This window comes from Typha latifolia, chromosome 11 (genome assembly GCF_019914945.1).
Source record: "Typha latifolia isolate L0001 chromosome 11, TyphaL0001v2, whole genome shotgun sequence".
In the NCBI taxonomy this organism is placed as follows: domain Eukaryota; kingdom Viridiplantae; phylum Streptophyta; class Magnoliopsida; order Poales; family Typhaceae; genus Typha; species Typha latifolia.
Window position 1 is genome coordinate 2,006,664 of NC_133096.1, and position 13,881 is coordinate 2,020,544.

The 13,881-nt window shown below is 36.0% G+C and overlaps 2 protein-coding genes across 2 annotated transcripts; one reads left to right on the top strand and one right to left on the bottom strand.

The window, feature by feature from the left end:
• Positions 1-5,186: 5,186 nt before the first annotated feature.
• On the top strand, positions 5,187-8,277 carry LOC140797679 (adenosylhomocysteinase). Its single transcript, XM_073151305.1, has 3 exons — positions 5,187-6,067; positions 6,611-7,147; positions 7,715-8,277. Exons 1-3 carry the CDS (start codon positions 5,357-5,359, stop codon positions 7,922-7,924), a joined length of 1,458 nt encoding a protein of 485 aa, XP_073007406.1. The 5' UTR covers positions 5,187-5,356; the 3' UTR covers positions 7,925-8,277.
• Positions 8,278-12,493: 4,216 nt separating this feature from the next.
• Positions 12,494-12,859, bottom strand: LOC140797706 (rapid alkalinization factor-like). Its single transcript, XM_073151337.1, has one exon. It carries the CDS (start codon positions 12,857-12,859, stop codon positions 12,494-12,496), a length of 366 nt encoding a protein of 121 aa, XP_073007438.1.
• Between the last annotated feature and the right edge of the window lie 1,022 nt (positions 12,860-13,881).

Consider the following 13,881-nt stretch of genomic DNA (forward strand, 5'->3'; position numbering starts at 1 on the left):
AGCTAGATGTTATGAAATAGAAAAGAGTATTTTTATTACTTTTGTACAAGAATTAAATGTTTGTTAAATAGTTGGGTATAAGTTATAACTACAAGAGGATACAAATAACATTTATTATAACAGTATGATCAAGCTCCAAATTTATTGCTCTTTAGTTTTAATTTCAACTACTTATTCATACTTCCTCTCCAGATCCTTTTTATCCATATTAAAGATGTTATGTGATTGTTTATAATTATTGCTATGATTTTATTTTAATTATCGCTTATCAAATTGAAATTAGTGATAACGAAAGACATACATTAAGAAGAAATTGTCAAAATATTGATATAAAAAACTCTTATCGGATCCTAGATTAAGAACTATAATATCTTACTATCATCTAGATAAATGAGACGATATTAGAAATACATTTGCAGGAGCACAATGAATATTATTATTATTATTATTATTATTATTATTTATCGTACATTGATATAAAACTTTGCTTAATACTAATAAAATTTTATAGTCTGCATTTAAATCATTAAAAATTATATAAAATTTATACAAGTGACATCATAAGGAGTTTTCTTCTTGTCTAGCTTCCATCAACAAGGAGTTGACTTTTAGACAGAATTTTCATTGACTTGTAAAATATTACCAGAATCCAGTCAAAGTTTTGAATCGATCAGTTCACAATTCATGTCCTCATGCTCTTTGGGTCAATCACTAATCGATCATTGCAAACGTAATGAGATAGTAGAATATTCCGAGTTCTTATTATTGAACAATTCAACCAACAGAATATTCTTATCACTGATCTTATTCTTTATTATTTGTCATTTTTACATTGACTCCATTTATTTTTTTCACTACATTTTAACCCCGCATCTATATAAAACCTCCCAATTGCCCATGTTTATGAACTATCTTATTCGAAGGAAAGATATACAGAGAATTTTAGGGTAAAATTGTTATTTAATATTTTTTATTTATGCTGTCAGAAAGATGAGAGATATTAAACAATTAATAGGTCAAAATGTAAAAAATAAATAAATAAATAAATAAATTGTGGTTGTCTATGTGAAAATAAGCAACATTTCCGAAGGTATAGGTGTAATTAACCTAATATGCTATAAAAAATTTATATGGTATGTAAAAACAAATTATTGCTTATGCCTTATACTTTGGACATAGTCTATTTGATCTATGCATATATTTCGTTTCGAGATCGAAATGAAATTAATACATATCAACTGTATTGATTGTATTCGTCTATTTTCTGAATGTTTCAGATCATAGATTTATTATATTAGTTGTATCAATTTCGGTGATTTGGATTAAATCTATCGACTAGTTGAGGTTAACTCTAGTATTAACGACAACAAGTACTCATTTACAATTAGGGTGTAGGTTTCAGGGCAAGGTCTTAAAAAGAATATCAATGTAGTATATATTTGTTTCAAAGAAAAAAAAGGGGGTAAAAATATAATTTTCTCTATATCGTCTAGAATATGGACAAAATTTTTATTTAAGTACCGTAAGACCCAAGTTATGGTCCAATGACAACTTCTGTGCGACTTTCTACACGCTTGCACGCCATGACTTTGTTCAACCTTAGACTTCACAACAAACTTCCTGATAACTTCTTCTCCTTCCCTTCTAAGTTACATCCTTCTCCTTCCACAAAACTATGAACACATCTACACAATTGCAGCATTAGCTCTAATAATACATGGCAGCTGTATTGCTAAAGCTAGTATTCTGCTCCTTGAGCTCGTTCATAGAGCTAGCAACCTTCACACTTGTACGAGGTGCAGCACTTGTCATAGTAATCTTCATCCAGCTTCTCAGAGTTCCCGGCCAAGCCCTCAACGGCGTGCTCGAGCACGCGGCCGGCCTTCTCCGAGCAGTCGCAGATTACCTTCTTCAGCTTATTATCGACGCCATTACCTCGGTCATCGCAAGCTTTTTCGAGCTTCTTACTAGTTCTGTCGCAGGATCATATGAACTGGTGTCGACCGCGATCGTAGAGCTTGCGGAGAAGACGAGGATCGGGGTCGAAGAGTTGGCTGAAATCTTTCCAGAGGTGTTTGAAGGTGCGGCAGAGGTGATCGGAAAGTTGATTCTTAATCTATGGGATAACTACAAGGATGTTTTAGGCTATGTCATGGAGAACATATAAGATTTTTCTTTTCTTTGTAAATTTTGTTTAATAAATAGATGTAAAGAGATATTTAATTTAAAGTTCCTAACAAGAGATTTGAAGTTATGTCTCGTGTAATTTAATGCACAACATGATTATATTAGAGCAATAAGTAAACTGCAATGGTAGAGATGATGAATGATTTTGAAACTTTCTACTCTCTCAGGAATAATGCCTTGATCATTGGATGATACCTCTTTGATAATATATTCACAATCTTCTTCGGAAGAAAGTATGAAAAAAAAGAACCTCTTTATTAATATATAGTCACAAATAATTGATGAAGGTTAGTTGAATATTTTTCCCTCCCTACCTCCCCTCGCCCCACCTCTCGTAATCTATTACATGAGGTGGAGGGAATCCCGCCTCGCCAGAGTAGAGTTCAGACTCCACTCACTGCATGTCGCCCCTATCCCTATAAAATTCTAAACCACCTTATCTATGTTCTTATTTGCTTCATCCTCATCTTCTCTTCACCCTCTTCTCTTTTTTTCCCCTTTTATTGTGTTGCTGAAGAACCCGACGAGGACCGTGGACCACCGGAGTATCGTTGGACTAAACCAATCTCCCAATCCAATCCGCAGGTTAGTCCTCTATCTCTCCTTATAATTAATTTAATTTTTATTTAGTAAATCATAGTTAAATCCTAGCTCTACTATTTTTGTCTTCACTGGTGAAATTCGTCGACCGACAGCTTTGAGTTGACCACCCATATGTTTAGGAATCTTTATCCTTTCATTCTCTTGCTGTGGATACCGAATTTAGGTACCCATATTGCGCGTGAGAAGATATGCCATGTCACCTCCCACCGTCGACATCTTGGCAAGATTTTGGTCGCCATGGATGACTTTGGTTCCAAACCTCTAGCTAGTTAGCTTCCCCTCATCTAGAGGGAGTCGTTGGTATCTTCAATTAGGACCAATAGTGACCCTTTGGCCGAAGTGGGAACCTCCACGACTGTCGGCCATGGAGCATCTCTCTCCTTGTCGTTAGCCACTCTGGCGGATGGTTAATCACCTGAGAACACCCTACTCATTTCATAGAGTGTTATGATTTAGTTCCTAGCCCCTATTTACCTTGGTTTTACAAGTTTCTTCCTCCCCTTGCCGATGAGCTCAAACTTCTTCTTTTTATGATGGTTTCTCCCCTTCTACACAACTAACCAACGCCGACCTTTCAACCTTGTGAGGAGGTGTTGATCGGCAGCCGCTGACGGTGGTTGCCGGCAACAATACCCTCCTTTTTCCCTTTGTTTACTTTCCTAGGAAGAAGACGATAAGAAAAGTGGAATTGGGCTAACCCCCACCAAGTTCGTATTGTTTCTTGTTTCTTGTTCTTGTTCTTCTTCTATCCCTTAAATCATTTTTTTTTCTATACAAGTCTTTTTAATTAATAAAATAAGAGATTAATTAGAGATAATAGTGAGATAACTAGAATTAATTAAATAACCAAAATTATGACTCTGCATGATTATTATTTATTTTTATGTAAATTATAATGGTGAAGTATATAAATTCTGCAATGTATATGAAAAATAACGAAAGTTATTATTTTATTTGCGAAAGTTATTAATATAATCTATTATTCTTATTCTTCTAATTTTTCTTATTTTATGTTATTTCTTTTTCTTTTTTTTGTCTTCTTCTTGTTTTCCTTAATCATTTTTTTATACAAGTCTCTCTAATCGCTCTTAATTTAATAAAGTAAAAGATTAATTGGAGATAGTGATGAAATAATTAGGATTAGTTAAATAACCAAAAGTATGACTATGCATAATTATATTTATTTTATGTAAATTGTAATATTGCAGTATATAAATTCTATCCTATATATACAAAAACAATGAAAGTTGTTAAAAAATAATAAAATTTGTATATACTTGTTAAAATTGTTAATATTTTTTTTTCTTCTTATTTTTTTTTCTTTTATTTTTTATTTTTTTCTTCTTCTATTTCTTCTTCTACTTCTTCTACTACTTGTTCTTCTACTTCTTTCAAACGCTCCTAACCTCTGAGATTGGCTGTGTATTGTAAGTGATTTGAACTTGCCCGAAGCGAACCCCCTTTAGAGGCAAGTGAAGTTGGTGAGCCGTATGATAGGCAACTATCTCCTGTGGTTCGGAGAGGACTCAGCTGTTAGTTAGTACCCCCTTGTGCTTCTACTACTTGTTCTTCGACTGCTTTTTATTCTTCTATTTCTTAATCTCTCTTTTTTTCTTTTTTTTTACAAGTCTATTTAATTGTTTTTTAATTAATTTAGTAAAAGATTAATCAGATATAGTTGTAAAAATATAGACTTATATTAGAAAACAAAAGAATAATTAAGGGATAGAACACAAATCACAAACAATCCGATCTTCTTAGCTTTTTTGGCACCTTGCGTTTGATTCCTTCCCGCAAAGAAATTCTAAATGTCAGTCGGAATAATTTTTGGATCAATACTAGTAGGAGAAGAACCTGACTCGATATTGTTAAAAAAAGAGGGGCAGAAGGAGTAGCTTGGACTTGACCAACCGAAGAAGAAAATAAAAGTAGAAGAAAAGAGAAAAGAAAAAGTAACATTAGAAAAGAAGAATAAGATATATTAACATTTTTCGTAAATATTATAACTTTCATTATTTTTTTTACATATTATAGAATTTACATATTTCACTAGCAAATTTTACTAGCAAAAGAAGAAAAATAAATAAGAGTACATATAAAGTAGAGATAAAAAAGATAAAGATGAAGAAGAAAAGTACGGTGCTATTTCTTTCTCTTGCAGTGCGTAAAGATTTAATAAAAGCTAAATGACAAAGTTAAAAAAAAATACTCAAATGCAAAGGAAACCAAAAGCTACTTACATAGTTACATAAATAAAAACCAAATAAGTTTTTGTGCAATAAAAACCTTTATCCTTATTATAAATAATTTAGATATGAAATAATTACCACAAAAGTAGTACGCAAAATATAAATTTAAGTCAAAATAAAATCTTAACTACACCCACCCCACCTCTTATCCAAATCATACGCCACCCAAATCCCCACATCCAACGGTCATCCTCCCCCTCCTCCCACTCTAAACCCCACTGCATCCTTCACTCCACCGCCTCTCTCTCCAGTCGCCCTCTTCTTCTTCCTCCTCCTCCTCCTCTCGATCCCAACCAAGAAAACCAAGCAACCAATCCATGGCGCTTGTCGTCGAGAAGACCTCCTCCGGTCGCGAGTACAAGGTGAAGGACCTCTCCCAGGCAGACTTCGGCCGGCTCGAGATCGAGCTCGCCGAGGTCGAGATGCCGGGTCTCATGTCGTGCCGCTCCGAGTTCGGCCCTTCTCAACCCTTCAAGGGAGCTCGCATCTCCGGATCCCTCCACATGACGATCCAGACCGCCGTCCTCATCGAGACCCTCACTGCCCTCGGCGCTGAGGTCCGCTGGTGCAGCTGCAACATCTTCTCCACACAGGACCACGCCGCCGCTGCCATCGCCCGCGACTCCGCCGCTGTCTTCGCATGGAAGGGGGAGACCCTCGCTGAGTATTGGTGGTGCACCGAGCGCTGCCTTGAGTGGGGCGCCGGAGGCGGGCCTGACCTCATCGTTGACGACGGCGGCGACGCCACGCTGCTGATCCACGAGGGGGTGAAGGCCGAGGAGGAATACGAAAAGACGGGGAAGGTGCCGGATCCGGAGAGCACGGACAACGCTGAGTTCAAGATTGTCTTGGGGTTGATCAGGGATGGGCTCAAGGCGGATCCGAAGAAGTACAGGAAGATGAAGGAGAGGTTGGTTGGGGTGTCGGAGGAGACGACGACCGGGGTGAAGAGGTTGTATCAGATGCAGATGAGTGGGACTCTGCTGTTCCCGGCTATCAACGTCAACGATTCGGTCACCAAAAGCAAGGTTTAGTTCTTATTTTTCACATCGATCTTTTAGATTTGTTGTTTCTTTTGGCCGCTTCGATCCTGATCTGGAATTAGTTTGGTTCTCAGGTGCATATCGTCTTCTTAATTTTTAGGGAAGATTACATTTCACGCATATTTTTTTCTTAAGAATTTATGATTCACACCATCTCTCTTTCCAGTTTCTACATTTCTATCCCTATACGCCATGTTTTAGGACTTTTCTCTTGAAAAACATCACTGATTTAAAATACCTTCCTAGAATTTTTCGACAGAGTCAAACGGATTATTTGAAAAAGACCTTCTTATATCTTTGTTAGGATGAGTCTATTTAAAAAGAGATGAAGTGAGTATTTTTGAAAAATATTTGTTCTAGCCATGAGAACAGAGCCCGAGATTTAGGACTCGAAATGTAAATACCGGAAAAAAGGGTTTGAATTGTAACATCGTGGAAATGAAGGGTGTGGAATCTTTATACTTCTCTTGAAAATGTAAAATGCCTAACATCTACCTTTGTGCTTGCTGTATTATTGAATTCGAGCAGTTTGACAATCTCTACGGATGCCGCCACTCTCTCCCAGATGGTCTCATGAGGGCCACTGATGTGATGATCGCGGGCAAGGTTGCTGTGGTCTGTGGTTATGGAGATGTCGGCAAGGGCTGTGCTGCTGCCTTGAAGCAGGCTGGAGCTCGGGTTATCATTACCGAGATTGACCCCATCTGTGCTCTCCAGGCTCTGATGGAGGGCATCCAGGTTCTCACCCTGGAGGATGTTGTTTCGGAGGCGGATATCTTCGTGACCACCACTGGAAACAAGGACATCATCATGGTGGACCACATGAGGAAGATGAAGAACAACGCCATTGTTTGCAACATAGGGCACTTTGACAATGAGATCGATATGCTCGGGTTGGAGACCTACCCAGGTGTCAAGCGCATCACCATCAAGCCCCAGACTGACCGCTGGGTCTTCCCTGAGACCAACTCTGGCATTATTGTTCTTGCTGAGGGGCGTCTGATGAACCTTGGCTGTGCCACCGGCCACCCTAGCTTTGTCATGTCCTGTTCCTTCACCAACCAAGTAACTGTTCTTTCCTCTTCATTGCAATTGTGCTTTAGTTTTATCTGTGAACCTCATTACTGTCTAGTTTTTTCTTGGTATCGACTAATGGTCGAGTTCTTGACCAAACAAATTGACATTCTCACCAAAAATGTAATGCCCAATAGGTTAGTTCTCAAACAAAAATTGTTGTCTAGGTGAAACTTTTTCCATGTAGGATTTACAGCTCATAATCTGCATAGTAAATCACTAATCTAGAAAGCTGTCAATATGATAGATGGAAATCGCTCTTTGTTTGGTGAGTAAGACTAAATCACTGTTTCATTCTTTGTCTTATATTGCAAGTAATAACTTACTTTCCTTTTAAGTAAAATCAATGAGTTACAGGAAGTTGCTAAATGGGTCTGTGTTTTACTACTGGCTTGCTCAGCAATTTTTGGGCTGCCTTCTAGCTAGATGTCAGTATTTTGTTTTGAGAACTAACATATTTGAATATTATGTTTTGATAGGAATATCAGTTTGGTCAAAAAATTTGTAATGATCTATATTCTTCGCTATACTGATGAAATGGAAAACAAACTTGCCCAGGTGATTGCTCAGCTAGAGTTGTGGAAGGAGAGGAATAGTGGCAAGTATGAAAAGAAGGTGTACGTACTGCCCAAGCATCTGGATGAGAAGGTTGCTGCTCTCCACCTTGGCAAGCTAGGAGCCAAGCTAACCAAGCTCTCGCCATCCCAGGCCGAGTACATTAGCATTCCAGTTGAGGGTCCCTACAAGCCTCCTCACTACAGGTACTAGGTGATATCACAAAAATGATAACAGGCAAATATTGCAATATTAAGGTGATTTTAGCAATGGTGGTGGATACTTGGTTATCTTTCTACCTATCTTGCTCCTCCATGTTCCGGGAAGTGCTTATTTTGAGTTGAATCCTGGAGGCTTGATTTGTTAGGAATAATTATGTCGTTGTGAGGTAATGAGCTTCATCATTTTGCAAGGGATTAGATTTATCTCCCATCCTTGAAGTATAAGTAGTTGCATTTTTTTTTTGTCACGCCTGATTAATGGCGATAGTATACTGGCTACAGGTGTCGTTATGCGTTCTGTTAAACGATCACTCAAATTAGCTAGAAGTATTCTTTCTTTTTCAACTTTCTGGTTCAAGTATAGTTTGCTTAGGATCTTATCGCAGTTGTGGAAGGCGAATGCAAATTTCATCACAGATACGCTCCCAAGTGAACTGCGAAACAATGAATAGAAGTATAGTCCAGAATGTTGTGAATTTCTGGTTGCCAGAATTTGTTTTTAGCTCCATATATGTTAAATCTGATGGCGATAAAACTGGGGTTTCTGATAGGTAAGGTGTAATCTCATGATTTTTAATCTGATTCCAGCCATTTGAATGCGTTTAATCAGTCATATGTTGGTTCTATTACTACTCAGTTGTCAGTTTGTCATTATCATCCAATGCAGCAGCATGTCCCCATCCCAAAGACGCACAAAAGAGAGTTTAATTTAAGTCTTTGATAAAATGTTGGGAAATTTATCAAAAATTAGTATTTTGCTTTTAACGCCTTAAAAGTACAGAGTTAATTTTTATCTCAACAGTAGCTAAATTAATACCATTACTTTTGAAAATAAATTTTTTAAATATCTCTCATTTAGTTTATAAAATTAGTTCTCTATTTATTTTTACTTTAACTGAAAAAAGTTTATTCAATGTTATTCAAGAATATTAAGGTTATTTTGTATCTATAATTACTTTAATTCGTCTATATAGCAATTAACCGTAAAAATGAAAGGCAGAGCGTTTTTAAAACATTTTAAGGTAAAATACAAATGTTGAATGATAAATTTTCTCAATTTCGGCCTCCAAACCCGAAATCCCTTTATACCAGTGGCAACGCCTAAGAAGATGTCCTTCTTGGCTCTAGGATCCAACTTGCTTTCCTTGACATCGTAGTATGCAGGACAACAAAAAATATGTAAGGAATTATAATCTGAAACGAATTTGCCAGACCATGCCTCCAATGGGCTCTTCCCATTGTTTGCAGATGAAAGTAATCGATTAATAAGATGGCATGCATAGTTTACTGTTTCAGCCCAAAACTCCTTGCCCAATCCAGCATTGGATAACATACACCGAACCTTCTTTAGTAAGATCTGATTTAAATGTTCTGTCATGCCATTTTATTGAGGTGTCTCTCTAATAGTAAAGTACCTTTCAATCCCTTCTACCTTGCATAATCTCATGAATGGATCTAAAGTGTACTCTTCATTATTATCTGATTTGAGCTTCTTGATCTTTTTGCCAATCTGATTTTCAATCATCTTATTTTAGTTTTGAAATATTTCAAACACTTGGTTTTTATGATGCATAGTGTACACCCAAGACCTTTTAGAGTAGTCATCTACAAATGTCACAGACCAATGCTTTCCTCTCAAAGAGGCCTTTCGGGTAGGCCTCCAAACATCTGTGTGAATATAGTCCAAGATCCTCTTGGTCCTGTATATTGCAATAGCAAATTTAACTCTAGTTTGTTTGCCCAAAATATAGTGTTTGCAAAATTCTAATTTGAGGCTCTTTATACCCGTTAGCAAATCTTTACTTGACAAGCCTTACAAAACTTTTTGTCCTGGATGCTCCAACCTCATGTGCCATAATTTGGAAGTGTCAGTCTCACTAACTGAGTTACTTGAGGCCGTTGCTATACTTCCCAAATCTGTAGAGCCTTGCAAGAAGTATAGATTACTTCTTCTTATGCCCTTCATCACCACTGATGCTCCACCCTTTAAAGTAACAATGAAACCCTTTGATTCCAAAACCCTAAGAGAGATGAGGTTCTTTTTTAATTTTGATATGTACCAGACTTCAGTTAACTCTTTCACGGACTTATCTTGGAGCTTTAGGCAAATGATACCAATGCCTTCAATTCTGCAAGGGCTATCATTGCCCATGAAAACAACTCCACCGGAGATTTTCTTAAAAGTGGAAACCAACTTTAGTTAGAACACATATGATATGTACAACCAGAGTCGAAAAATTACTCACTTGTGCAACAAGCAAGAGCCGAGCCTACCAAGGCATTCTCTGAATCCTCATCATCTGAATGTGCCACATTTGTCTTTTGAGGTTTCTTGTCCTTGTTCTTTAAAATGAGATAATTCTTCTTCCAATGCTCTTTATTGCGGCAATAGAAACATTGGTATTTTACAATCATTTTCCTGTCCGAAGATGCACCCCTTGACTTTGAGAAGAATTTGCCTCTTTTTACAAATTTCCATTCTCTGATCTATCCCTTACCATCAGAGCATCAAATGATGACTCATGAGTAACTTGTTTGTTCAATTTTTGATACTTATTAGTAATCAATGCATTTGCAACATCATCATAATGAATTAAATCCTTTCCATTTTCATAAAGTAAGGTAGTAGTGAGGTTGTCATAGGTATTCGGTAAAGAATTCAACAATACTAATGCTTTATCTTTATCCGAAATCTCAACATCCAAATTTTGCAAATCCACAAGTAACTTGTTGAAGGCATTCAAATGCTCAACCATAGGTATTCTAATCTTGCATTGAAATATGAAAAACTTGTTTTTCAAATAGAGGCAGCTCTCAATACTCTTGGTCATGAATTTGTACTCTAGTTTCTTCCACAAGCTCTTTACTGAATTTTCATTCATTACAAAGTACTTTTGGTCCTTTGCTAGACAAAATTGAATAGTGCTATAAGCTTGCCGGTTCATCTTCTCCCATTCATTCTCGGATACATCTTCGGGCTTCTCCTCCAAAGAGATGTCCAATTCTTATTGGAACAAGACATCCATAACTTTACATTGCCACATTCCAAAGTTGTTGGTGTCATCAAACTTCTTAACTTTAAACTTTGTATTTAAGACAAGTTTCTCCGATTTGGATGATTCCCCTATTTTGCCAAAAGAAATTTTTTTCTTCTTCAAATCCTCACTATTCCCAAATCTGATAGCTTAAGTTTGAAATCTTGAAACTCTAATACCGATTTGTTGTGGAAATACTCAAAATGGATGAAGGAAACGAAAGCAAAGCCTTCACCCCCAAATATCACATAGTGAAATAGTAATGGAAATACAATCTAAGTTTGAGGAAAAACTTCAATATAGTGTTAATGATGATAGAATAGTAATAAATAAGTTCTAATCACAGATTAAATATCCTAATGCAATATAGCAAAACTTAAGTGGCGTTTAAACGCAGGAGGGTCATGTTCAAACGCCTGCATTAAAGTTTCTCTTGGGTTGGGACTCGCGTTTGAACGCGGTTGGGTCGTTCGAATGCCTACATCACACAGTCTTTATCTGGGAACCGCATTCGAACACCTTCAGGGTCCATTCGAACGCACTAGCACAAAAATGTTGATACATGCTGAAATTTGCTGAAAACTGAATTTAAACCAATTTTTAACATAAGATGCTGTAAAGTTATTTGGTCGTTAAAATGTGAATAAGAAGAAGCATTAAAGCCAAATATTAAGCATACCCTAGATGCTTTTAAAAAAAGTGTTGGTGCTGTTTGCTTTTAGACGACTTTTGGTAATTATTTATGTTAATCTTCAACACCATTAGATCTCTTCTTGGAGTTCGAATAAGAAATCATAAATAAAGGGTCATGTGAGGGTTGTTAACCATGCTATTTATTATACTAAAAATTAGACGGTATTTAGTTTTCCAATTTAGAAGGGCCTCTTTTATTACCATTTATCAACTTAAGAGAAATAGAATACAATAGGAAGGATGTTGAGAACTGCACACAGATATCTTACATGATCCAGATAGTTGCACCTAATTTTAACTACAATACTGCCTTTCTTCTTTTGTAGATTATAAGCATACCAGCTAATTATAGGCGAGACAAAGGAGCTAAGTTAACCTTCTAAGAAATCGATAAAAACTGAGCCCGAATTGTTCATCTCTTTCTCCAGTAAAAAAATGCACTAATTAAATATCACGCCAAGCAATCACAGAGAAAATCAAAGTCTTTACCTCTTATATAGACTCTACAACAGAATTTGGAAAGACAAATAATGAACTCATCATCCAAATTAAATGAAGATTATAATTGAAGAACCCTTTCTTTCTTTGTATTTATTAATATGGAAGAACCTGACAGATATCAAGACATCAGTGACAGAGGGAAACAATCCTATGAAAATATCTGAGCCTATAATCTCTCTTTTAAGACATCTTAAGACTTACAACCATATACTACTTATTGTCATTAGTTTCTGCAACAAAAGCTATAATCATTTCAATGCTGTTACAAAAGAAGCATTACCATCCAAACCCATCAAAAATGAGTTCTTCCACCCCTTTCAATGCTCAATTTACTAAGGATTAGCATCCCTAGCACAGGCAGTGATGATCTCACACCCCCTTGAGTATGGATTAGCCCTGGGGAGGGCTCTGCAGTTGTAGTAGGGAACTCCTGGCTTGGTGCAGGGCACCACCTCTCCCTTGAGAGACTCATAGCTGATGTACCTCTTCTCAGTAGCCCACAACACCATCCTCCTGTTTGCCTCTGAGCCCATCTCCAATCCCTCCTCCAAGAGGAGGCAATCTCCAACTTTTCCACCACAACCCATGTTAACCAGCATCTCCCCTGCACTGCACTGTCCACAGGAAAAGAGAAGCAGCAAGAAGGCCATGGAGGCCACCATCCTTGTTAGGGTGATGCTGGTCGGAGGCTTTGGCATCTCTTCAACTCCAACTCTTTGTGCACCTCTTTCTTTCTCTGTTTTCCATTAGAAGGGGTTTTAATGGTGGGAAAGTAATGGAAAGCCAACCACCCGTATTAGCTTTTAGTGATTTACTACAAAAATTTGCATTTACGACCTTGCTTTTTAACCTATTTATGGTATGCACTCTCTCTTTAGTTTCATCGCATGTGTAAAAAAACACCCTAGGTAAAATTAAAAACTAATATAATTTGGGCAAATAACATAAAAAATATTTTGTCAACTAAAAATGATATTTCCTGAAATAACTAAAATGCCACTATTTCCTTCTTCTTTATATATCCCAAAGAAATAGAAAGATAGTAAATTAAACTAAAATGCCCCTACTTCGTTCTTTATTATTCTTTTTGTTCAGTAATAATTTTTTTATTCTATAATAAAAACTAAATATTATAATAATTCCATTCTATAATACAAATATTATTTATTAAAATTATATTTTATACTACACACCAATCTAATTACTAATTTATCTTTAAATATATTCCATTAATCTACTTTATATCAAATAAACGAGCGTTAATTTTATAAAAAATAAAATATAATCTTTCTATTTTTTTCTTCGCCTCACTTTATATCATATTAAAAATAATTATTAAATATTTATTTTAACATTTAAGTAAATATAAAAATAATTATTCCTAAAATAATGACTTTATTTTAGAAATTAGGGCACGGAATTGTCTTTTCTTTTTTTCTTGGACGAGAGACCCCGAAATAAGAGAAGAAAAATAAATTTACAATATTTATAGTATAGTTAATTTAATCTAAGAGTTTAGTTAAGTTTAATTAATAAATTTAACAACATAATATTTTCTGCCCATATTTGATAAAATTATAAGACTCAACTTATAAATATTAAAAAATAGAGGTCGTAAACCACGAATAGGTTAAAAGCTAAAGTGTTAAATGCAAATTTTTCCCAAAAATTATATGCAAAATGACAATGTCAGACTATAAAAATAACTCAAAGACGTGTG